Source organism: Pongo pygmaeus, chromosome 2 (genome assembly GCF_028885625.2).
Source record: "Pongo pygmaeus isolate AG05252 chromosome 2, NHGRI_mPonPyg2-v2.0_pri, whole genome shotgun sequence".
NCBI classification, from domain to species: Eukaryota; Metazoa; Chordata; class Mammalia; order Primates; family Hominidae; genus Pongo; species Pongo pygmaeus.
This window is the reverse complement of record NC_085930.1, coordinates 192960834-192985548: the sequence shown is the minus strand read 5'-3', so window position 1 is coordinate 192985548 and position 24715 is coordinate 192960834. Positions and strand designations below refer to the sequence as shown.

Sequence of the window (24715 nt, the reverse complement as noted above, 5' to 3'; positions counted from 1 at the left end):
GGACTATTCTGATCCCTTAAATCACATGTGACATCCCATGTTACAAGCTACAACGCTCTCCCCTTTAATTCTGCAATGTAGGCAAAATAATTCAAAAGAATATTTGTGCTCTAAGTGTTACTTCCATTAGTTATCCCCACTTCTCAAACTTTGCACTGTAGTTACAGAGCAGCCTGTTGAAAACTCATGTTTTGCAATTTAGTCCTCAAAGCTGGATTTAATCATTCAGACTGATATCATCTTCTCAATAAGAACATCTGGAACCAAAATTCTATTACTTTCCTTCAAAAAGAGCCAAGACTTCAGTGACAAGAGGAGAGGAGGAGGAAACCTGTTCCTAATCAAATCTAACTTAACTCTAAATATTACAACTTGATACCATCTCTTTGATCACTCCCTTCTATGAGCAACTTTTCAACTGTACATTAATACTGTTTATTACCTCATGGATTTGGGAGGCAATTAGCACAGTAGAAATCTTTAAGGCAGGAAGATCTGGGTTTAAACCCAAATTCTTTTCCTTTTTTTTTTTTTTTTTTGAGACAGAGTCTCACTCTTTTCCCCCAGGCTGGAGTACCATGGAGTGATCTTGGCTCACCGCAACCTCTGCCTCCCGGGTTCAAGTGATTCTCCTGCCTCACCCTTCCAAGTAGCTGGGATTACAGGCGTGCACCACCACACCCGACTGATTTTTGTATTTTTAATAGAGACAGGGTTTCACCATAGACTAGGCTGGTCCTGAACTCGTGACCTCAGGTGATCTGCCTGCCTCGGCCTCCCAAAATGCTGCGATTACAGGCGTGAGCCACCGTGCCCGGCTTAAACCCAAATTCTACCATTGGCTTCGCAGGAAGATCCTGGATAAGTTACTAAAATCCTTCTCAGTCTCTACTTCCTCTTCTCTCAAAGCAAGCATACAAAGATAAAAAGATATAGTTTTTTTTTTTTGAGACAGGGTCTCGCTCTGTCACCCAGCCAGGGTGGAGTGCAGTGGTGCGACCTCAGCTCACTGCAGCCTCAACCTCCCAGGTTCAAGCAATCCTCCCACCTCAACCTTCGGAGTAGCTGGGACTGTAGACGTGCACCACCACGCCCAGCTAATTTTGGTATTTTTAGTAGAGACGGGGTTTCTCCACGTTGCCCAGGTTGGTCTCGAACTCCTGGGCTCAAGCGATCCACCCACCTCGGCCTCCCAAAGTGCTGGGATTACAGGCGTGAGTTACCACAGCAGGCCAAAATATAGATACAGATAACATGGCTAAGGTGTTAGTATTGAACCCTGATCCCAGTGCTGTAAAGGTAAATCAATTATAATTAAGCATAGTTATCCAATAGCTAAATTATTTAAAATATCAGTTACAGAGAACCAGACCTGGGGAGTTTGCTTGAGGATGTAAGATGTGTAAGTCAGGTGCTGAGATATCCCTCCAGGGCCAGCAGTACTTTGAGTTCCTCCTCCTGCTGTTCCTCCTCCTCCTCCTGTGCTGCCGCCTCCACCGCTGCCACTGCCTCCACCACCTCCTCCTCCTCCGGCACCACTCCCACCACTGGCAGCTGAGCCAGACTGGAGATCTAAAAATACAATGAATGACAGCAACATCATAAAAAGTATCGAGCAAAGCTTTAACATAAAAAACAAATGAGCCCAGAGAGATGTTTCCCTTTTAGTGCCATTCCTTCTCCTTTCCCATTTTCCTCCATCTTTTCTGTAATCTACCTATCCTGTGACAAGAGTGAGAAGAACTTCCTAGATTTTAGATCAAAATCTATTTCCTTTCAACTGCATGACAGCTGACTGTATTTCGGCTCTGAGTACAATGAAGATACTTTGACGTGGTCATAGGAGATCAAGAGAAGGCTTGCTACTGACATTTTCTAGCCAAGTATTAATTTTTGAGACGGAGTCTCACTCTGTCGCCAGGCTGGAGTGCAATGGCAAGGTCTTGGCTCGCTGCAACCTCTGCCTCCCGGGTTCAAGCGATTCTCCTGCCTCAGCCTCCCAAGTAGCTGGGACTACAGGCACGTGCCACCATGCCCAGCTAATTTTGTATTTTTAGTAGACAGGGGGTTTCACTATGTTGGCCAGGATGGTCTCGATCTCCTGACCTCATGATCCGCCCGCCTTGGCCCTCCAAAGTGCTGGGATTGCAGGTGTGAGACACTGCACCCGGCCTCTAGCCAAGTATTTTAATCAACACTTAAATGTGCTCAGATAGGTGCTTCCCAACTTTTGGGCATCTGATTCAATGTCAGTGAATTGCTGGAATTTAGTGTAACTTTACAGTGCTTGATGCTGTCTCCCTGTCTTGGGAAAAATGAAGACTTTCCTTAATTTACAATGACTCCAGGACCCCATTCTTTTTTGCCTTTCAAATCCCACTTCAAAGCCTTGAAGTCTTTTTACTTCTCTTTTGGTGAGATAATGCATTTGAACTACCTGGACTATGAATATTCACTCAACAAATACTAACTTCCAATTTCCTTCTCCACCTTCATTCCAGTGATTATTGGAATAGCTTCCTTCCCAATGGTTTATTTTTGCCCCAAGGATATCACAAGAATCTAAGTATCTCCCTGGATGACTTTTGAAATATTTACATTGTCCTTTTCTTACATATTTAACTTTTGGACATACCACTGCTTAGATATGAGGAAAAAATACCAAGTGAGAGTGGAACTGACCCATCATGGTCAATGAACCCAAGGACGATGAGCTGACACACTGCATTTTGGCAAGGGCGGTTAACTTCCAATGACCCTGAATGCTGTACCCTTCTACTTCTGACTCACAGGGAAATAATTTTCTTTTATCCTATCCTTTTCAAGACTGCCCAAACTGTTTTTCTCTATATGTCAAAGCAAAAGTTTCTGTAACTGCAGATAAACCGCCTCATTTCCACGGGGCTTTAAGATTTACACACCTAGGTAGAGTCTGCATTTCTCTTTCCATCTCCAAACCTAGCAGAAGTAAGGAATACATCCAAACCAGCTGCCCCCACACTTTGTGGCATCAGGGACCAGTTTCATGGAAGACAATTTTTCCATGAATTGGGACAGGAGGCGGGGGGTGGTTTTGGGATGAAATTGTTCCACCTCAGACCTTCAGGCATTAGATTCTCATAAGGAGCACACAACCTAGATCCCTCGCATGCACAGTTCTCAACAGGGTTCGCGCTCCTGTGAGAATCTAATGCCACTGCTGATCTGATGGGAGGCAGAGCTCAGGCAGTTATGCTTCTTCGTCCATGCTCACCTTCTGCTGTGTGGCCCAGGGGCTGGGGACCCCTGATCTAAATGAAGTCAAATGGACACACTCGATTCCAATCCTATGCCAACCTATCCCCAAAAACAGACTTCCAGCTTCTATAAGTAGATGGATCTTCCCTCAGGTATCACCAGATAATTTTCAGACACCACTTCATTCATAGTTCATGTAGACAAAGCTTTCTCCCAACAGCCTCACTAGCCATCTCTCTCCAGAGTGATTCATCCCTGATCGCAAACGCTGAGGAGCAAACCCACTTCTAGTTAAATTATCGTATGTGTTAAATCCATCTGGGTAAATGCTACCATTACACCACCCAATAGAGTTACAGAAATGCTTCCTGAAACAGATAAGAACTGCCCTCAGATGGACAGGATGAACACACACAGAGAACCAAGAACCAAATGATTCAACCCAATGGTTTCACTAACTAGCATTGTTCGTAGCTCGCAGGATGGCTCCTTGAGGGATCAGCAGCAGTTTTCCTTTTCCTGAAGGGTTCTTGCTGTTTGTAGTTAGGTAGAGTTTAGTGCCAGGAGGCAAATTTGCCAAGTTGGCCAAATTAGTGGCTGGTAGTTGCAACGTTGCCATTACTAAAATAGTAAAGGAGAAAAAATTGTAAGATAAATTGAAACTAAGGGCAACACTCTAAAATTAAAATACAAGGCAATAAATTCTTATTTTAGAACACTAACAAGCAATAAACTCAAAGTTTGTTTCCCAGATGCACAATGCTTTAAAGACTGATATTCTTAAATATCTTGCTAATTAAAAAATAATTTATAGACCAGAAAAGCCTGCCAGAGGCTCTTTATATCTGTATATTAATAGGGTGATCATATGTCCTGGTTCTGCCTAGAACAGTTCTAGGTTACACCTGTCCCACTGTAATTATTAACAATGACTCTTTTTACTCTCCAAAGTACTGTGGTTTGGATGATTAATGAAATAATCACCCTATCTATGGAGGATTACATATTTTCCCCCATTTGTTTAAAGTCAACGTTAGGGCAAATTTGTGCTCCTAACTGGCAAGTACCGTTGGCCCTCTGTATCTGTGGATTTCACATCCATGGATGTAACCTACCTCAGATAAAAGATATCCATATATTTGGGAGAAAAAAGGATGAGTACATCTGTACTGAACATGCACAGACTTTTTTCTTGTCATTATTCCTTAAACAACACAGTGCAACAACTATTTACATAGCATATACATTGTTATTTACATTGTTATTAGGTATTAGAATAACCTAGAGATGATATAATGTACACCAGAGGATGTACATAGGTTATACGTAAACAGTACAGCATTTTACACAGGGGACTCAAGCATCTGTGGATTTTGCTATCTGCAGCAGGGGGTCCTGGAACCAATCCCCCACAGTACTGAGAAATGATTTGTTCGTGTGTGTGTGTGTGTATGTGTGTGTGTGTGTCTCTGTGTGTGTAAACTTAAAGCTAAATACTCACAGACCTTTATGTGAAATGTCCCATAAAAAAGAACAAACATTTCAATACACTTCTTATATCATCAACCTAACTAGGCTTTCCTAGACAAGATCAAATAGCAAATAAAATCACTAGCAAAGGAAATTTTGGACAGAGCTTCTGCTGAAAGGGTTCCCAGTGATGATCCATTTTACCTGAACCCTGGGATCCACTCTTCTGAGGACCAGCGGCAGTAACCTGGGCCTTGGTTAAGGTCTGCACTGGCTGAGCAACAATGGTTCCTCCACCTCCACTCACAATTGCTTTGGCAACTCCTTGGGTCACAACTTGCTTTGGCCCAACTGCTTTGGAGACAGAAGAGCTGGCCTTGGCTACCAGGATCTGGCCACCACTGATCGCCACAGCCTGCTTCACTGTTGAAGGTAAAGCAGACCCAACCGGTACCCCGACAACCTGTTCAAAACACAGCAGAGTCCAACGGTGCTTCGAGAGCTCTTAGAACAGCAGTCACTGTTTTGGCAAAGAGCAAAATAAAGGCCTGCACATAATACATGCAGCCTAATTCAGGCATCCAGGAAAGCTACCTACACAGGTGTGAACGGCAACCGTATTTCTTACACTTGGGTATTACAATAATAGAAGCTTAACAATTGTTGTCTTGCCTCAGCTACTTTTTATAATTTACTTTAATAGAAAATTTGGGAAATTCAGAAGTATAAAGAAAAAAGTTTGGCTAGGCGTGGTGGCTCATGCCTATAATCCCAGCACTTTGGGAGGCCAAGGCAGGAGGATCATTTGAGGTCAGGAGTTCGAGACCAGCCTGGCCAACATGGGGAAATCCAGTCTCTACTAAAAATACAAAAATTAGCTGGGCATGGTGGCACACACCTGTAGTCCCAGCTACTCTGGAGGCTGAGGTGGGAGAATCCCCTGAACCTAGGAGGCGGAGGTTGCAGTGAGCTGAGATCATGCCACTGCACTCCAGCCTGGGTGACAGAGTGAGACTCTAAAAAAAAAAAAAAAAAAAATTAGCCAGTACAGTGGCACACATCTGTAGTCTCAGCTATTCAGGAGGCTGAGGCAGGGGAGGATCCCTTGAGCCTAGGAGTTCAAGGCTGCAGTGAGCCATGATCATACCACTGCCCTCCAGCCTGGGTGACAGAGCAAGACCGTGTCTAAGAAAAAAAAAAAAAAAAAAAGCAAGAATAATATTGAACTGTATTAAAAAAAAAAAAAAAAAAAAAAGACCCTAGTACCCAAATAATGAAAATTATAAGCATCTAGTTCTGAAAGTAAAATGAATTCTTTTAAGAAAATACTCAGGACTGTTTTTAAAACAAAGTCAACAGTAGGATGTTAAATTAAAGGAAACACTGAATGGCAAATTGGAGCAGTGTTTCCCACTCCCCAGCTCTTTATTTCATAAAAAGAACTTCTCACCAGAAACCAGATGAAGAGACTTCCACAAGGTTAGAAGAAATGCAAATGATCTACCTTCTTAAGGCAAAAAAGACAAAATAGGAAGTGCTGTTCACCCATCAGATTGGGGAAAAATAAAAGTTTAAAAGTCTGATAACACCAAGAAGTTACTAGAGGCTGTGGGGAAAATAGGAATTTGTGCTCACTGTTGGTAGGAAGATAAATTTGGACAGCCATTCCAGAGAGGCACTGGCCTATCTGCTAAAACTGAAAATTCACATACCCCCATATAGTAGGAATTGTTTTTAGGAATATATCGTAGAGAAACAGACATGTGTTCAAGGGAACATATACAACAATGCTCAACATAGCACTATTTTTACCAAAAACTGTTAGCAACCTTAATGTCTGCAGCATGCAACAACATTCTTAACGTCTACAGATAGAGGAATGGACAAACTGTAGCATAAAACAGACAATGAAAGGTCATACTAAAAATAAATGAACTAGAATTACATATATTAGTGATATATTAGTGTAAACAGACTGGAAGAACAAGAAAGCGAAAAGGGAGTTGCAGAAAAATGCAAGTAGAAATATCTTTTACGTAAACCTTCAAAACACAAACAACATCACATTTCCTATGACTATGTATTCATGTAATAAGGGCATGGAGTGGAAGGCTACACATCAAAGCCGTGACGGTGCTTGCTGCCTCTGGGAAGAACAAAGTGGACTTCAACTTTATCAGAAATGTTTTATTTGGAGAAAAAAGATCTGAAGTAAACATGAATATGTAAATTTGGGGTGGAGGATATGGGGGTATTGATTACTTAATTCTCTAAATATGTTACTGGAATTTTAGAGTATTTCTAAATTTTAAAATAAGATTATTTAGAAGGTAGAACGAAATGATAAACCATATGCAACTGATAGTAAGTTTTTGTTTTTGTTTTTGTTTTTTTGTTTGTTTGTTTTTGAGACGGAGTCTCGCTCTGTCGCCCAGGCAGTGGCGCAATCTCGGCTCACTGCAAGCTCCGCCTCCTGGGTTCACGCCATTCTCCTGCCTCAGCCTCCCAAGTAGCTGGGACTACAGGCACCTGCCACCACACCTGGCTAATTTTTTGTATTTTTAGTAGAGACGGGGTTTCACCGTGTTAGCCAGGATGGTCTCGATCTCCTGACCTTGTGATCCACCTGCCTCAGCCTCCCAAAGTGCTGGGATTACAGGTGTGAGCCACCAAGCCCGGTTGGAAGTTTTAAATTAAAATATTACTATACCATACACGGTTTCTGTTCAAAGACTGTGAGTACAGTAAAATACATTTACCATGTAGTTGGATAATATAGCTGATGTAAAGAAAACAGTCCCTTGGCTGGGCACGGTGGCTCGCGCCTGTAATTCCAGCACTTTAGGAGGCCGAGGCGGGTGGATCACAAAGTCAAGAGATTGAGACTGTCCTGGTCAACATGGCGAAATCTCATCTCTACTAAAATTACAGGGAATTAGCTGGGCGTGGTGGCGGGCACCCCAGCTACTTGGGAGGCTGAGGCAGGAGAATCGCTTGAACCCGGGAGTCGGAGGCTGCAGTGAGCTGAGATCGTGCTACTGCACTCCAGCCTGGCGACAGAGCAAGACTCTGTTTAAAAAAATAAATAAAATGAAAAGAAAACAGTCCCTTAATCAAGTATTAAAAACTATAGCGTCAAAAAGAGGAAACAGTGTAGGTTTCGGTAAGCAGACAGATCTGGTTTCCCAGGTTAGTTATTTTTAGTTAGCAGCTAGGTAAGTTATTTAACCTGAGTTTTACCATCAGCCTCCTCATCTATAAAATATGGGTAACATTTACCCTTCAAATCATGAAGCAAAATGAGAACAAGTTTATAGGATGCCTAGCTAACATGACAGCTGTTGCTGCTCATCACAACACTTCAACTGAAGAATAATAATCCGCAAGGTGATGTGGAGACCAGCAAAGGACAGACATTTGTGGCTGTCTTCCGCATTCGGCCAAGGCAGAGACCTTGATCTTAACCTCTGGATTCAGCAGGTGAAACAGAAATTAATCTTGAGTGAATTATACAACATGGGCATCTGCCTGCTGCTTTAAAATATTCCAGGGAGATAAATAAAGATGAGTAAAATGCTGGTAATTGTTAAAATTGGGTAACAGGCACGTGGGATTCATCACACTATTCTCTCTACTTTTCTGTATGTTTAAGAAAGGAGAGAAGAAAAGAAGAAACAAAAGAATAAAAGAACCAATTTAAAAAAGCAAGTTAACCTAGAATGAAGACAAGAAATCACCCCCAGCTCCACTGGTTTGGTTGAAACACCCCTTACTACCCACATCTACATCTCTGTTTTGTTGTTGTTTTTTGAGACGGAGTTTTGCTCTTGTTGCCCAGGCTGGAGCACAGTGGCGCGATCTCAGCTCACCACAACCTCCGCCTCCCGGGTTCAAGCGATTCTCCTGCCTTTGCCTCCTGAGTAGCTGGGATTACGGGCACACGCCACCACACCTGGCTAATTTTGTATTTTTAGTAGAGACGGAGTTTCTCCATGCTGGTCGGGCTGATCTTGAACTCCCGACCTCAGGCGATCTACCTGTCTTGGCCTCCCAGTGCTGGGATTACAGGCGTGAGCAACCACACCCGGCCTTCATCTCTGTTCTAACTGCATGAACTTCATTCTGCAGGGGACCTGTAGAGTTTCTGTAGCCACAGAGCAGGGCAGGGTCATCCTCCCAGTGATGTGGAAATACGGAAACCCTTCTTACTGATCAAGAACTTTTCTGTATATTTACGAAAAGAAAAAAAAACCCTTCTTAATGTAGCAAAACTTTTTGTGGGTGTGGCAGAAACTGCTAGTTGAACCCCAATATCTATTATTTCCTTCTCCTCTCATAGTAACAGAGCCCCCAGTTTTCAGCTGGGGCAATGGCCACATGGAATCACAACTCTATTTCCCAGCCCTCCCAGACCTAGGCGTGGCCATTTGGTTTCTGGCTTAACGGAATGTGTGCAGAAGTGAGTGTGACTTCTGGGCTGTGTCTGCCCTCAGCTCTCCCTCCCCCTGCTCCCTTCCTGTTGGCAAGAAGTGTGAACGTGGAGGTATGAGATGAAGTGTTTTCTTAGTCCACAAGCTGAAAGCCACATTTTGAGAATGGCAGAGCAAAAAAAGAAAGGCAGGAATCTAGATTCTTGATGACTGTGCAAAAAATAAACTTACTTAAGGTTCTGGTGTTCAGATTTCTCTGTTGCAGTAGTTGAACTTTTCTCTTAACTAAGATAGCAGTCTTCAAACCTCCCAAACATATCCAACTTAATAACCTATTTCACAAGTTAAATTACACAGAATCTACTTTCATGTTCCTAAACTAACAAAGAAAGCAAAGAACTCAGGGAAAACAATACACACATTTTTAGACCTACTTCAATTTCTTTCCCCACATTACATGCACCTGACTTGCTTTTCCTTTCTTGTGCCAAGTGCTTCAAAGTTTTCAAGATATGACATGTAATTTCTCCAAGAACCCGGTAAAACCTGGTATCCCGCCGGGCGTGGTGGCTCATGCCTGTAATCCCAGCACTCTGGGAGGCCGAGGCGGGCGGATCATTAGAGGTCAGGAGTTTGAGACTAGCGTGACGAACATGGTAAAACCCCATCTCTATTAAAAAAATAAAAAAAAAATGGCCGGGCACAATGGCTCACTCCTGTAATCTTAGCACTTCAGGAGGCCGAGGCGGGTGGATCACAAGGTCAGAAGTTTGAGACTAGCGTGGCCAACATAGTGAAACCCTGTCTCTACTAAAAATACAAAAAAATTAGCTAGGCATGGTGGTGGGCGCCTGTAATCCCAGCTACTTGGGAGGCTGAGTCAAGAGAATCGCTTGAACCCAAGAGGTGGACGTTGCAGTGAGCCGAGATGGCGCCACTGCTCTCCAGCCTGGGTGACAGTGCGAGACTCCAGCTCAAAAAAAAAAAAAAATTAGCTGGCCATGGTGGTGCGGGCCTGCGGTCCCAGCTAAGGCTGAAGTAGGAGTACAGCTTGAACCCAGGAGAAAGAGGTTGCAGTGAGTCAAGACTGCACCACTGCACTCCAGCCTGGGCAATGGAGCTAGACGCTGTCTCAAAACAGAAACAAAAACCTGGTATCCTAAATCAGCCACTGGAGGGCAGTCTTTACTAGCAGAGCTTACCCACCTTGTGCACATCGCCTGGGAGATGACTGTCACTACCTCCCTACCTTCCTTCTGGAAAACAGGAGAATGAGGAAATCTGCATTCTGTTGGGAAAAACTCTGCAGCTGATTATGGACACCATTAAGAAGGTGTAAGGGCTCTTAAATAAGACTGTATTACCCAAAATTAGTTTATTTTTTAAAACAACATACTTTGGCCAGGCACAGTGGCTCATGCTTATAACCTCAACACTTTGGGAGGCTGAGGCAGGCAGATTGCTTGAGCCCAGAGTTCAAGACCAGCCTGGGAAACATAGTGAAAACCAGTCTCCACAAAATACAGAAAACAAAACAAAACAAAAAACCTAATCGGGTGTGGTGGCATCACCTGTAGTCCTGGGAGACTGAGGTGGGATTGCTGGAGCCCAGGGAGGCTGAGACTACAGTAAGTTATGATCATAAAACAAAACAAAACAAAAAAACCCACAACAGCAACAACCACCAAAAAACCACAACGTATTTCAGCCTAGAGCCTGAACTCACCTACCGACTTTACTCATTCTCTTCCCATTCAATAATTCTCTCTCTGTTGCTAATTTCCTACTAGCTTGAGAAAGCAGACGCCCATTGTTTTGTATTTGTTATACACTTAACTTCGATTCATGCTTTGATTAAATGTTTCTATTTCTGCCCTCCCTGTTTCCTACACATACCTGTGGCAAGTCAGAATTTACTTCAGCAAACTGAAGGGGAAGAGTCTGTATCTGAGATTTTCCCTCCAGATATTAAAAAATATGGCTGTTTACAAGTTAAGTGCTCACTGATAACCATTACCATGGTACTTACGCATGGATATGACTGATATTCACATTAGTTACTATTTACTGAGCACCTGCTCTGTGCTAGGTAGGTCCTTCATATACAATCTCTAATTCTTCTACAACCCTGAAAGACCACGTCTCAGAACCTGCACAGGTTACACCAGTAATGAGTGGCTGAGATCTGAGATTTGCAACAAGCTCTAACTGCAAAGCTCATGCTCCTTTTACTTTAACACACTGCTTCCTTCCCATATGGAACTACTTATTCCTCAGTTGTCCCTTTTCATGTCAAAGGCAGCACCTCTCCCCACTTTCAGGAAAAAGATCAGCTGTGTTTCTGTTGTCCCAAAGTTGTATGGAGGGTAAAACAGTGCCATTTTTTGCCACCCTCCTGTTTCCTGGCATACCTTTTTTTTCTTTTTTTTAGACAGAGTCTTGCTCTATCTCCCAGGCTGGAGTACAGTGGCATCATCTCGGTTCACTGCAACCTTGACCTCCCAAGTTCAAACAATTCTCCTGCCTCAGCCTCCCAAGTAGCTGAGATTACAGATGCACACCACCATGTCTGGCTAATTTTTGTATTTTTAGTAGAGACAGGGTTTCACCACTTTGGCCAGGCTGGTCTCGAATTCCTGACCTCAGGTGATCTGCCCACCTCGGCCTCCCGAAGTGCTGGAATTACAGGCATGAACCACACACCCAGCCTGTTCTCTGGCATAGTTTCTAGGAATGCACTTCAGCAATAACCAGGAACAGTCTGTACTCGCAGACAGCTCCTTATCTCAACTGCTAATCATGGATTCCATTTCCTGGATAAACAGTGGCGTCATCTCATGCACTACTGCTTCTCTGCAGTTCTTTCACACTTTGCTGTGGTTTTTCTTTTTAGATGCCCTTAAACCATATTTAGGGCATTGTGGCACAGACCCACCTATCTCCTCCAACCTTACATTTACCATTAAGTAGGTGGCCATGTGACAAGTCAGTACAGTTGTTCAGCATCACTGGAGGGAGTAGATTGGCAATATGCAAAGCGGCAAAAAACGGAAAGTAACTTGGCCAAGAGCTTCTAACATAAACAGCAATGCTAAGTTGATTCAAAGCAGAAATCGGCAAAACCACCACATATCCCTATGTGAAGCAAAACAGATTTTGAGGTACATATAGGACAAGCCTGAGTAGGAAGTTCAGATGACAATAACTGATTGACTAACGGATTTTGGCAGAATTCAAACCCTGAGGCCAGAACCACAGTGGGAGCACTAGGAAGCAGTTGGGGATGCCTGTCTTGTCATTCTGGCTACGAATGCCTCAAAGTCAAATGAGATGCTGTAGCACCATGATTCCTAAATCTGCTGCCTAAGTAGATGAATCAGCAGGGACACTTATTAAAAACCCAGATTCCCAGGGATCTCAAGAAGATTCCGATGCAGTAAGTTTGAGATGGTGGCCTAGGTAGCTATCAGCAGATGATTCTTATAACCAGGTAAGTCTGAAGTAGTTAATAAACTCACAGATTTTAGAACCACCGACAACAATACGAATTTTTTTTTTTTTTTTGAGATGGAGTTTTGCTCTTCTTGCCCAGGCTGGAGTGCAATGGCAAGATCTCATCTCACTGCAACCTCTGCCTGCCGGGGTCAAGCGACTCTCCTGCCTCAGCCTCCCGAGTAGCTGGGATTACAGGCGCCCGCCACCACACCCAAGTAATTTTTTGTATTTTTAGTATAAACGGGGTTTCGCTATGTTGGCCAGGCTGGTCTCAAACTCCTGACCTCAGGCGATCCACTTGCCTTGACCTCCCAAAGTGCTGGAATTACAGGTGTGAGCCACTGCGACCAGCCCTCACTATGAATTTTTAACTTGATCCTAATCTCTATCTGGCATCTAAAATCTTTTTAGATTTTGGGCTATTCTTAAAACAATTCATTCTCCTTAGATAGGTAGGCTGGGTTTCAAGCTGAAAAACATCTATATGACATCTTCTTTTTTTTTTTTTTTTTTTGAGACAGAGTTTCACTCTTGTTGCCCAGGCTGGAGTGCAATGGTGCGATCTCGGCTCACTGCAACTTCTACCTCCCGTGTTCAAGCCATTCTCCTGCCTCAGCCTCCTGAGTAGTTGAGATTACAGGAACCCGACACCATGCCCAGCTAATTCTTGTATTTTTGGTAGAGACAGAGTTTCACCAAGTTGACCAGGCTGGTCTTCAACATCTGACCTCAGGTGATACGCACGCCTCAGCCTCTCAAAGTGCTGGGATTACGGGTGTAAGCCACCATGCCTGGCCATTGTTTTTTGTTTTTGTTTTTGATAGTCTCCCTCTGTCACCCAGGCTGAAATGCAGTGGCACAATCTTGGCTCACTGCAACCTCCGCCTCCTGGGTTCAAGTGATTCTCCTGCCTCACCCTCCCAAGTAGCTGGGATTACAGGTGCATGCCACCCACCACACTCGGTTTTTGTATTTTTAGTAGAGATGGGGTTTCACCACGTCGGACAGGCTGGTCTCAAACTCCTGAAGTGATCTGTCCGCCTTGGACTCCCAAAGTGTTAGGTGGCTCACAGGTGTGAGCCACCGCGCCCAGCCCATATAATATTCTTAATAGCTTTAGAGTATACCTGCCAAAAGTTGAGATAATTTAACCCCAATGTTCTGAAAGCATACCGAGGTTAGAGACAACCACTTTTCATTAGTTCTGGAATGGGGAGCTTGGAGTTAGCAGGCCTGACTTTAAACACTTTGTCATTTATTAGCTGTAATGCTCCCAAGGAAGCTGTTTAACCTCTGAGCCACAGTTTCCTCATTTGTAAAACAGGGATGAAAATCCCCAACCTCCAGGGTTGTGTGTGGATTATAGATAATGTATAAATACAAGCATGGCATATACAAAAGCACTCAATATTGATACCACAGTCATCTACCACATTAATGATGTTTTAGTCAATGACAGACTGCATATATAACAGTGGTCCCCTAAGATTATAACACTGTATTTTTACAGTACCTTTTCTATGTTTAAATATGTTGAGATCCACAAATACTTATTGTTCTATTACAACTTCCTATAGTATTCAATAGTAATATGCCAAACAGGTTTACAGCCTAGGAGCAGTAGGCCACACCATACAGCCTAAGTCTGTAGTTAGCTGTTCTATCTGGATTTAAGTACACTGTGATGTTCACACAACAAAATCACCTAATGACACATGTCTCAGAATGTACCATCATCAGGTGATGCATGGCTACATTTCCAATTGATTCAGGAAAACATGGCTCTATGTGCTATTTTTTTTTAAATTTTTAAATTTTTATTTTTTTGAGATGGAGTCTTGCTCTGTCACCCAGGCTGGAGTGCAGTGGCGTAATCTCAGCTCACCGCAACCTCTGCCTCCCGGGTTCAAGCGATTCTCCTGCCTCAGTCTCCCGAGTAGCTGGAATTACAGGCATGTGCCACCACACCCAGCTAATTTTGTATTTTTAGTAGAGACGGGGTTTCTCCATGTTGGTCAGGCTGGTCTCGAACTCCCAACTTCAGGTAATCCGCCCACCTCAGCCTCCTAAAGTGCTGGGATTACAGGCGTGAGCCACCATGCCCGGCCTCTATGTGCTATTTTAACATTCTCTCAATACATTAATTCCCCTGTACCTCCAAATTACAAAAAAAGAACTCTACAGAAAGCTAAGAATCATTAAATAGGTAACAGCCCAAACATCAGAGGTATAAACTACAGCATTCTCCTACCAGAAATAAACAAGTCAACAGCGGATACCTTTTAGAGATGAATCAAGTAGAAAGCTGTGCCCATGAGTCAGCTCTGCCTCCACTGCCAGAGACAGCAGTGTTCCCCTGCCTCTTGGACCATTCTGGGATCCTTTGTAATACATAACCCAGCTCTTGCCAACGATTACTACAGGAGTAGAAGACTTTCACACCAACAGCCTTGTTTTTCCGACTGGGCTTTCACCCACAGGTTCTTATGGGATTAGCAACCCTGTCACCCTGAATCTTTTCAGCACTTGTCAATTATTTAGGCAAACAACATCATTTACAAGTGAACTTTCCCATCTCTACCCAACACAAACCTTGGAGGGCTGAACCTTTGTTGACTGGGCAATCCCTTCTCCAGTAGTTATGACCTGTTTTTGAGGGGACACAGCTATCATGTGACCCCCTTTCACAGTCACATACTGCGGCAGTGGTGACTGGCTAGCAGCTCCTGTTGCGGGCACGTGAGGGGCTTCACCAGGTTCCTGTTTGATGATCACCTTGCGACAAAAATGATAATGACACTGAATAAACATCCATAAACATCCCATTTTATAAAGCTGCTAATATCTGCCTCTTTTCTGTTTGCAGGGATTAATGAATTGATGAAACTTGATACATAAAGAATGACTCCACCAGAAGGGTAAATATACATACTGCTTAAATACAGTCCATACCAGCTATTAAAGGGACCAAAAGTAGGATCTGAACTTGATCCTGTGCTCCTGTAATAACACAGTCACTTGTTTTAGAGACTGTGGCAAATGACAGCAGACAGAAACAAACACGCTGTGCTCCATGAATCCCCATCTTGCTGGACTCCAAGCGCTGCCCTGAGGACATCATTAAATACATGGAAGCACGTCTCAGAATGAGGAGTTGAGACCCACTAAAAAGTAACATGTTGTAGGGGTAGTGGCAATGAACTCCAGCATGCCACAAAAAGTATTATGACTTGCGGGACAATGCCCTAATACATACTCACTTTTGTGAAAGCTCCAAGTCCTCCTGTTATAGGTTTGGGGCTTTGAACCTTAGGGTGACTCCCAATTGGGCAAAGAGGTGGCATAGATGCAAACAAAGAATCCTCCTGCTGTGTGTGTAAAAATACATATTTTACAATCAGGAGAAATGGGTGATTTCAGATATCTAGTCACTTATATTTAATACAAACCTGTGACATTCTCTAGCAATATAAAGAAACAAAAAGACTGGGTGGGCGCGGTGGCTCACGCCTGTAATCCCAGCACTTTGGGAGGCAGAGGTGGGTGGATCGCCTGAGGTCGGGAGTTCAAGACCAGCCTGACCAACACGGAGAAACCCTGTCTCTACTAAAAATACAAAATTAGCCGGGTGTGGTGGCGGGTGCCTGTAATCCCAGCTACTTGGGAGGCTGAGGCAGTAGAATCACTTGAACCAGGGAGGCAGAGGTTGCAGTGAGCCGAGATCACGCCACTGCACTCCAGCCTGGGCGACAAGAGCAAAACTCCGACAAAAAAAAGAAAGAAAGAAAAAAAACCTAGAATTCCTTGGGGTCTTCCAAGCCTCTACACCTGCATTTTAATATTGTTTTAGAAAACAAATGCAAAGAAAAGTTGTAACTTGGCAAGAATCCACTCATCTGTGTCCTGCTGTACACTGGAAATACTTCTAACTTACTATCCCTAACATTTGGTTGACTTTATTGGTCTTCCCCGATAATTGGTAAACCACTAAAGGACAGGGACTGTATTTAATTTTATATCCCTGGAGCCTAGGCACTAAATAAATAAATGAAAGAAACGGGCAGCTGCAATGTTTCAGTATATACTCTCTTTTAAAAGTACTCACAACTGATTTGCAAAATTTACTCAATGAACACCTAGAATACAAAGGAAAATTTTTCAATAAAAACTTAAAAAACAAACAAAACAAAAAACTTGAATAATCTAGCACAGGCAAAGACAACAAAAGTCAACATTCAAAACTTCTGTAGTTCTGGCCGGGCGCAGTGGCTCAACGCCTGTAATTCCAGCACTTTGGGAGGCTGAGGCGGGCAGATTACCTGAGGTCGGGAGTTCGAGACCAGCCTGACCAATGTGGAGAAACCCCGTCTCTACTAAAAATACAAAATTAGCCGGGCATGGTGGCGCATGCCTGTAATCCCAGCTACTTGGGAGACTGAGGCAGCAGAATGGCTTGAACTCAGGAGGCAGGAGGTTGCAGTGAGCCAACATTGCGCCACTGCACTCCAGCCTTGGCAACGAGAGCGAAACTCCGTCTCAAAAAAAAAAAAACAAAACAAAAAACTCCTGTAGTTTCTCTTTAATTCTCAAACACAAAATGCAAATCTCAGAGGTAATCTGTCAAAATCTGGAAATGAAGAACACTTCTTGGCTGTAAAGTAAAATGATCACCAACAAACAACAAAAATTAAACCAGCAGAGTTAAGACTTTCAAGATTACTATAATTCAGACATTCATATAACAGTGCCAACACACTGCACAGAATTTAGAGAACAGCCTCGCCTTGGACCAGGAAGTCATTCAATATCATCATTAGTGTCTAAATAAAAGAAATGCTGTGTCAGGCACCAGTCATTTGACTGGAATAGGTCAGATCATATTTGGAGTTGTAAATTTTAAAGGACTGCTTACCCAGAAAAAGGGGAGCAGGGGAGAGACTCTGTGGAGGTAAGCATTATTTTCAAATAACTAAACGGTTAACACATGGAAAAGGAAACACTGATGCTCCCCGACTTAGGATGGGGTTACGTCTGAGAAACTCGTAAGGGGAAAACATCATAGGCCAAAAGTGCATTTTTGACTTCCTACATTTTCACCGTATGGTGGGTTTATCTGAATATAACCCCAGCATAAGCTGAGGGCTCACTAAATGCATATTGCTTTTGCACCAGGGTAAAGTCGAAAAATCGTTAAGTTGGACCACTGTAAGTTGGGAGCCATTTGTATATTTACTTCTTCGTGGTGCAAATATAGGAATGTGCTGTCAGATGAATGTTTTTATATTTTTAAATTTTTATTTTTATTTTTTATGGGTTAAGGAGCAGAAAGTTTAATAAGCAAAAGAAAGGGGAGAGGACAGCAGCTCTCTGTTGCGAGAGAGAGAGAGGTGTCCAAACGGGAAGAGGTCAGATGAGTATTTTTATAAGGAAATATTTTTAACAAACTTTTCAAATAAGTAAATAAATAATCTTACCACAGTAAGTTTTTAAATTGATACTGGGTGACTATTTGACACAAGTGTTGTGAAGCATTTGTGACACTATGAAAAGATCCAAGTGAGGTAGTAAAGTCTGCAGTAGATCCAAGTAAGTTAGGAAAGTCTGGGGGTAGTAAAGTCTAGAGACACTTAACAGCTTGAAGATTCCATTTTATGAAATTTGCATCATCAACTGACACATTCTTGCTGAGGGTGAACATACTATGTTCAGAAACTGGCAAAGTGGCTGGGTGCAGCTCATGCCTGTAACCGCAGCACCTTGGTAGGTGAGGTGGGAGATCTCTTGAGGCCAGGAGTTCAATACAGCCTGGTTAATATGGGGAGACCCCATCTCCATTTGAAAAATTATTTTTTAAAAATGAAAAGAAAAAGAAGCTAGCAAAGTGTAATAACGTAGTAAGAATGTTACCTTGACAGTAGATGTTACAAAACTACTTCCATGAATTTTAGGAACAGGGGAACCTGTTCCTTGGGAGACCTGAGAAGCCGTGGAGATCTTGTTTGTAGGACTTCCTGATAAGCAAGGCACAATTAAAAGTAAAATATAAACAAAGTAAAATTTACAAAATGTAATTGTAAAGCATTTCCGCCATCCTCCCCTCTTTCCCACTATTTATTTTTCACGTTTAAGGGTTGAAAACTCATTGTTAAGGCTGAAACTAGTATGGAAAAAAACCCTTAAGGACCCATCCCTGTGAAGCTGATATCATGCTCAACCTGAAGAAGGTAAGAAGCTGGTAAGGACATGCAGAAGAGTAAGTAGTAAAGTCACTTGTTTTAGACTACTCCGTGTACAATAAACAGTAGCATATTCTTGTATATTCTACTCCTTATACAATAAAAGACACTATAACATATTCTACTTGTATGTTCTGCTCCTCATACAATAAGACACTACAACATAATGATACTGTTTAACAAATGTGCCAGAATATATGCATTCTGCTAGCTTCTTCAAAGTAGTTTCACCAGAAAGTTACGCCTATTCCAAAATGCTGCCAACATTATTATTACTATTATTTTTTTTCCTGAGACGGAGTCTCACTCTGTCACCCAGGGTGGAGTGCAGTGGCCTGATCTCAGCTCACTGCAACCTCCACCTACCGGGTTCAAGTGATTCTCCCACCTCAGCCTCCCCAGTAGCTGGGACTACAGGCGTGCACCACCACACCTGGCTAATTTTTGTATTTTTAGTGGAGATGGGTTTCGCCATGTTGGCCCGGCTGATCTCGAACTCCTGACCTCAGGTGATCCACCCACCTTGGCCTCCCAAAGTGCTGGGATTATGGGCATGAGCCACCACGCCTGGCCAACATTAAACATTTTATACTCCATTTGTACAACTGCCTTTAGAGTCTGAAAAAAATTTAGTCATAGTATCTATAGTCAACAAGTCAAGACCCCAAATAGTATTTAATCATTTATTCCATTTACCAAATTTGCCTCCAAAGACTTCTGGCTGATTCCTAAAACAAAATATCATGAAATAACACCTATTTGGCATCCCTAAGTATGTTCGAAAGGTACTGGGTAAGCCTTGAACACAGTAATTTTTAAGGGCATTCCACAATTATAATCATTATTAAAATTTAGCCTTTCCAAAAAAAAAAAAAAAACTGCTTGGAAAAGCCCAACATATATTCATGTGTTAAATTCAATAGGTTAAACAAATAACAAAAAAATCAGTCTCATTATCTTATAATCATCCCTTTTATTTCATTTATTTATCTTCTATTTCTCTTAATTAGAAGTGAAAACTTCAGGGAAGTTTATAGTTAGGAGCGTCTGTTTAAATACAGGTTGAATGGGCCAGGCGTGGTGGCTCACGCCTGTAAATCCAGCACTTTGGGAGGCTGAGACGGGTGAACTGGAGTTTGAGACCAGAATGGCCAACATGGTGAAACCCCATCTCCACTAAAAACACAAAAGTTAGCTGAGTGTGGTGGCGCATGCCTGTAATTCCAGCTACATGGGAGGCTGAGGCAGGAGAATTGCTTGAACCCAGTAGGTGGAGGTTGCAGTGAGCCGAGATCACGCCACTGCACTCCAGCTTGGGTGAAAGAGAAAGACTCTGTCTCAATAAATACATTAATTAATTAATAATAAATACAGGTTAACTGAAGGGAATAAATAAAATAATGTTAGAGAAAGCATTTCAAAAAAACCTAAAAAGCATGATATAGTTGCATGGGATTACAGTGAGGAACACGGTGAACCCAAGGATGACTTTTTCCTGTTAGAGTTCTCTAAAACTGCAGGTTTCAATTTCCTCTCCCACAAGCACAATGGGTGTTCCTTGAAGAAAATAATATCATTTTTTTTATTTGACTGGGGAGAACTGTATGTGGCCCACAAGGTTAGCAAAAGCTTCTTTGGAAGAGGTAGTAACCACACTGCTTACAGTCCCCAAAGAGTAAGTCTTCCAAATGAAAACAAAATCAACTATTCTTTTAAGAACATTTATTATGGCTTATTTTGAATTTTTAGAAATTAAAAGAAAACTCAAGTAAATTCTAAAAAATGCAACTTTTACAGAGTAAATCTCCCCTCAGAGGAAAAGTATTGGCTTTCCTTTTACCTATTCTCGCTTCTCGTTTATGGGAGATTTCATTCTCCAATTATATGGCTACCAAGTCATGGCAGGATTACATTTTTAATAAAAGATCAAACTCTTTAGATGGTACAAATATGGATCTAATACACACCTGTACTGGGAGTGGTGGCTCCAATCACCTGCCCCGGCTGCTTGTCCATGATAACATAAGGATTATTAATAACAGAGCCGGCAGTGCCTTGCTTCACGTGGACTGGAGTGGAAGTCGGAGTTCGAGGCAATGGTGATGGGCTTGGAGTTGATATTGGGGAACCTTATTAATTAAAAAGAGAGAATACAAACAAAATACACATATTCAACTCACGTAAGAAGATGTTGAGGACAAGGAAGAAGGTCAGTGCCACCAGGACAAAGGTAACAAATTGGGAAAATAAAATGGAACTGCGTGCTCCCGGTACTGAGCAGCAACAGAGGGACAGGGGAGGCAGAGGATGTATGTTTCATGCTCTGCATCCTTATCCATGGACCAACAGCATCAGTATCATTGAGGAAATTGTAAGAAACAGATTTTATGGTCCCATCCTTGACCTACTAAACATAAATCTCACTTCAACAAGATGTCCTGGTATGCACCTTTATAGTTCAGAAAGCAGTGCTTTACACAGCAGTGTGAAACTGCTGAACCTTTTTTTGTAACTGCTGAATCTTGATATGATAAATCTTTTAACACCATAGGCAGGCTTTTATAGTACTGGTTATACTCGAAGACATTAAAATTAGACACTGGGCATGAGACACCGGGCGCGGCGGCTCATGCTTGTAATCCCAGCACTTTGGGAGGCCGAGGCAGGCGGATCACCTGAGGTTGTGAGTTCGAGACCAGCCTGACCAACATGGAGAAACCCTGTCTCTACTAAAAATACAAAATTAGCTGGGTGTGGTGGCGCATGCCTGTAATCCCAGCTCCTCGAGAGGCTGAGGCAGGAGAATTGCTTGAACCCGGGTGGCGGAGGTTATAGTGAGCCAAGATTGTGCCATTGCACTCCAGCCTGGGCAACAAGAGCAAAACTCTGTCTCAAAAAAAAAAAAAAAGAAAGAAAGAAAGAAAGGAAGAAAATCAGTAAGTAAACAGCTAGATTTAAGAGCCTGGTGTCTTGTTTTGAATAGGAAAATATGAAATTCACCTACCCAGAGCAAAAGTCTCTGTCAATACTATGTCACAGTCATAACCCAGAAAGATTCGTGTTCCCGCAAAATACTCTCAAAAATTACTGACGGTTAAACATCCTCTACTGTCTTTTATTGATCAAACTTGTCATCCATGAATTTCTCTAAACTTCAAATCAATTTACATGTTCAGCCTATTCCACCTCTGAAGTAGCAAGTTTCAAAATTTTTCTACCTGGTAGGTAAAATTGCCTACCAATGGCAGGGCACAGTGGCTCACACCTGTAACCCGAGCACTTTGGGAGGCCGAGGTGGGTGGATCACCTGTGGTCAGGAGTTCAAGACCAGCCTGGCCAATATGGTGAAACTCCGTCTCTACTAAAAATATAAAATTAGCTGGGAGTGGTGGCGCGTGCTTGTAGTCCCAGCTACTTGGGAGGCTGAGCCAGGGGAATCGCTTGAACCTGAGACAGGTGGAGGCTGCAGTGAGCCGAGATCGCGCCATTGCACTCCAGCCTGGGTGACAAGAATGAAACTCCGTCTCAAAAAAAAAAAAAATTGCCTACCAATTAGAAGCTATTTATCTCTCATCAAAGATTTGGATCCTATTTCTGCTTAGCTGTCTACTTATAACACCAAACATTCCTTTTTTCCCCCGCTTCATTTAAGTATTGTACAGAAGTCCTCATACTTCCTGGATATTTTCAATTGCCTTTTAACAAACATGTTTTGTTCTAAGGTGGAATAGTCAAAACCATAAAGTATATATTCCTACTAAATTTTACGTAACATAATGCGAAACTGTCACAAGGCAAAAGATAATCCAACCTTAGTGAAAAAGATGACTCAGGACTACCTACTGACAATAGGAATGAATAATTTTCTGGTGTGGTTACAGACAGAACAAAGCATTTCAATTCCCAACCAACTCTAACCCTTAAAATTTAACTCCATGCCAAAGGCCTCTAAATTTGTTCTATTACTAGTCACTGTGGTTTCCATGTATATAATCCCCAAACATGATTCCTATACCTTAGTTTCAGCCATATATCCTAGCAAACATTTTACCTGTGCTGATTCTAGGAGACAAAAATTTGACCATTTGAGTTTCATTTATCTCCTCCATTCATTTCCATATGAATGAGCTTTGTTTTTGCCTTGTGACAGCTTTGCCAATCAAGTGATAAACTTCCTTTTGTTAAACAAACACTGCTTAGAAGAACTTAAGAGAAAAAAAGCCACAGTATTTTGTTTTGTTGTTCCAACAATTTTAACATACAGTCAACTCCATATACACTGTCTTCAACACATCTGCATACCTGACACAATCTTGCAGCTCATGGTGATGGGCTGGAAGGATTTTCCAGGTGACTCAGGATTAGGAACCTGACTTTGTGGCACAATTTTGCAGCTTGATGCTATTGGCTGGAAAGCTGAATTGCCATGAGAACAAAAGGTAACTTTCTGGGATGTTGTCATTTTGGTGGGTGTTCTTTCCAATGAAGATGGCAAAGCATAAAACGGAGTGTGCCGTTCAGCTTCAGTGTTAGCCGGGAATCCTGCTTGAGATGAAACAGGCAAATGGCAAGTCATCAATCGCTGTGAAATAAAACCTTACCATTGTGGAAAAAGAATAAAAATGCATTATTTCAACACCCATTTTAAACCATGTACTGGTAGCAAAACAAATTCAATCAATCATCCCTTCATATTTTTGGTGAAAAATATATATGCTTAGAATAATGTTTAAAGTGCTTTTTTAAAGAAACTTGAAAACATTATTAACTATAAACCATATATAACATAAAAAGAACGAAAATTCTTATGTTCCTCCGTTTTTTAATATATAAACTGAAAAACTGTTTAGAGAAGAAAAAATCTTAAAAAGAAAGCATTCACTAAATCTAATGATATCCTCCTATCTTATTTATTTATTTTTGAGACATTGTTTCACTCGTCGCCCAGTCTAGAGTGCAGTGGTGTGATCTCAGCTCACTGCTACCTCCGCCTCCCGGGTTCAAGCAATTCTCGTGCCTCAGCCTCCGGAGTAGCTGGGATTACAGGTATGCACCACCATGCCTGGCTAATTTTTGTATTTTTAGTAGAGACGGGGGTTTCGCCATGTTGGCCAGGCTGGTCTTGAACTCCTGACCTCAGGTGATCTGACGGTCTCAGCCTCCCAAAAGGCTGGGAATTACAGGCATGAGCCACCGCTCCCGGCCCCTCTCCTATCTTATTAAATGCCTATAAAAATCTAAAGAGGAATAAAATTGAGATTTTATAAAAGAACTATAATACTAACATCACATTAAAATATAGGCTTAGAAATAAAACATTTAAGATCAATTGTATATCTTTCATGCTTATATATGGGAACATTTAAATATGTATTTATACATTTACATATTTGTTAAATTTAAAAATGGCATGGTCAAAATACATTGTTGGTGATGAATCTTTTTTTAAGTAAAATCAGGTATTTAATATTCAAGTTTCTTGCTCGCACAATCAGAAGCTGAACTATAAAGTCTTCCTGTAATACATTATAAGGAATTATCAAGTGATAAAAATCTGTTTTAGGCCAGGCATGGTGGGTCATGCCTGTAATCCCAGCACTTTGGGAGGTCAAGGTGGGGATCACCTGAGGTCATGAGTTCGAGACCAGCCTGGCCAACATGGTGAAAACCCATCTCTACTAAAAATACAAAAATTAGCCTTGCACGCCTGTAATCCTAGCTACTAGGGAGGCTGAGGCAGGAGAATTGCTTGAACCCAGGAGGTGGAGGTTGCAGTGAGGCAACATCACGCCACTGCACTCCAGCCTGGGCAACAGAGCAAGACTCCATCTCAAAATAAAATAAAAT

At 42.2% G+C, this 24715-nt stretch overlaps 1 protein-coding gene across 18 annotated transcripts in view; it reads right to left on the bottom strand.

Annotated features, from left to right (window-relative positions):
- YEATS2 (YEATS domain containing 2) overlaps positions 1-24715 on the bottom strand; it is a 110285-nt gene that overhangs the window by 34263 nt on the left and 51307 nt on the right. For 9 of the 18 annotated variants that reach the window (XR_008501392.2, XM_054479991.2, XM_063662467.1 and 6 more), the window contains 8 exons: positions 23171-23413; positions 20836-20997; positions 18540-18643; positions 15893-16000; positions 15225-15407; positions 4912-5170; positions 3697-3858; positions 1373-1572 (listed from right to left, as the gene is read on the bottom strand). Coding sequence is in view for 17 of the 18 variants with exons in the window: in XM_054479991.2 (XP_054335966.1) it covers positions 1373-1572; positions 3697-3858; positions 4912-5170; positions 15225-15407; positions 15893-16000; positions 18540-18643; positions 20836-20997; positions 23171-23413 (1421 nt within the window). In the remaining variant the exon portion in view is untranslated. The remainder of the gene's footprint in view (positions 1-1372; positions 1573-3696; positions 3859-4911; positions 5171-15224; positions 15408-15892; positions 16001-18539; positions 18644-20835; positions 20998-23170; positions 23414-24715) is intronic. The other 9 variants (XM_054479992.2, XM_063662476.1, XM_054479993.2 and 6 more) reach the window with 1 other exon arrangement.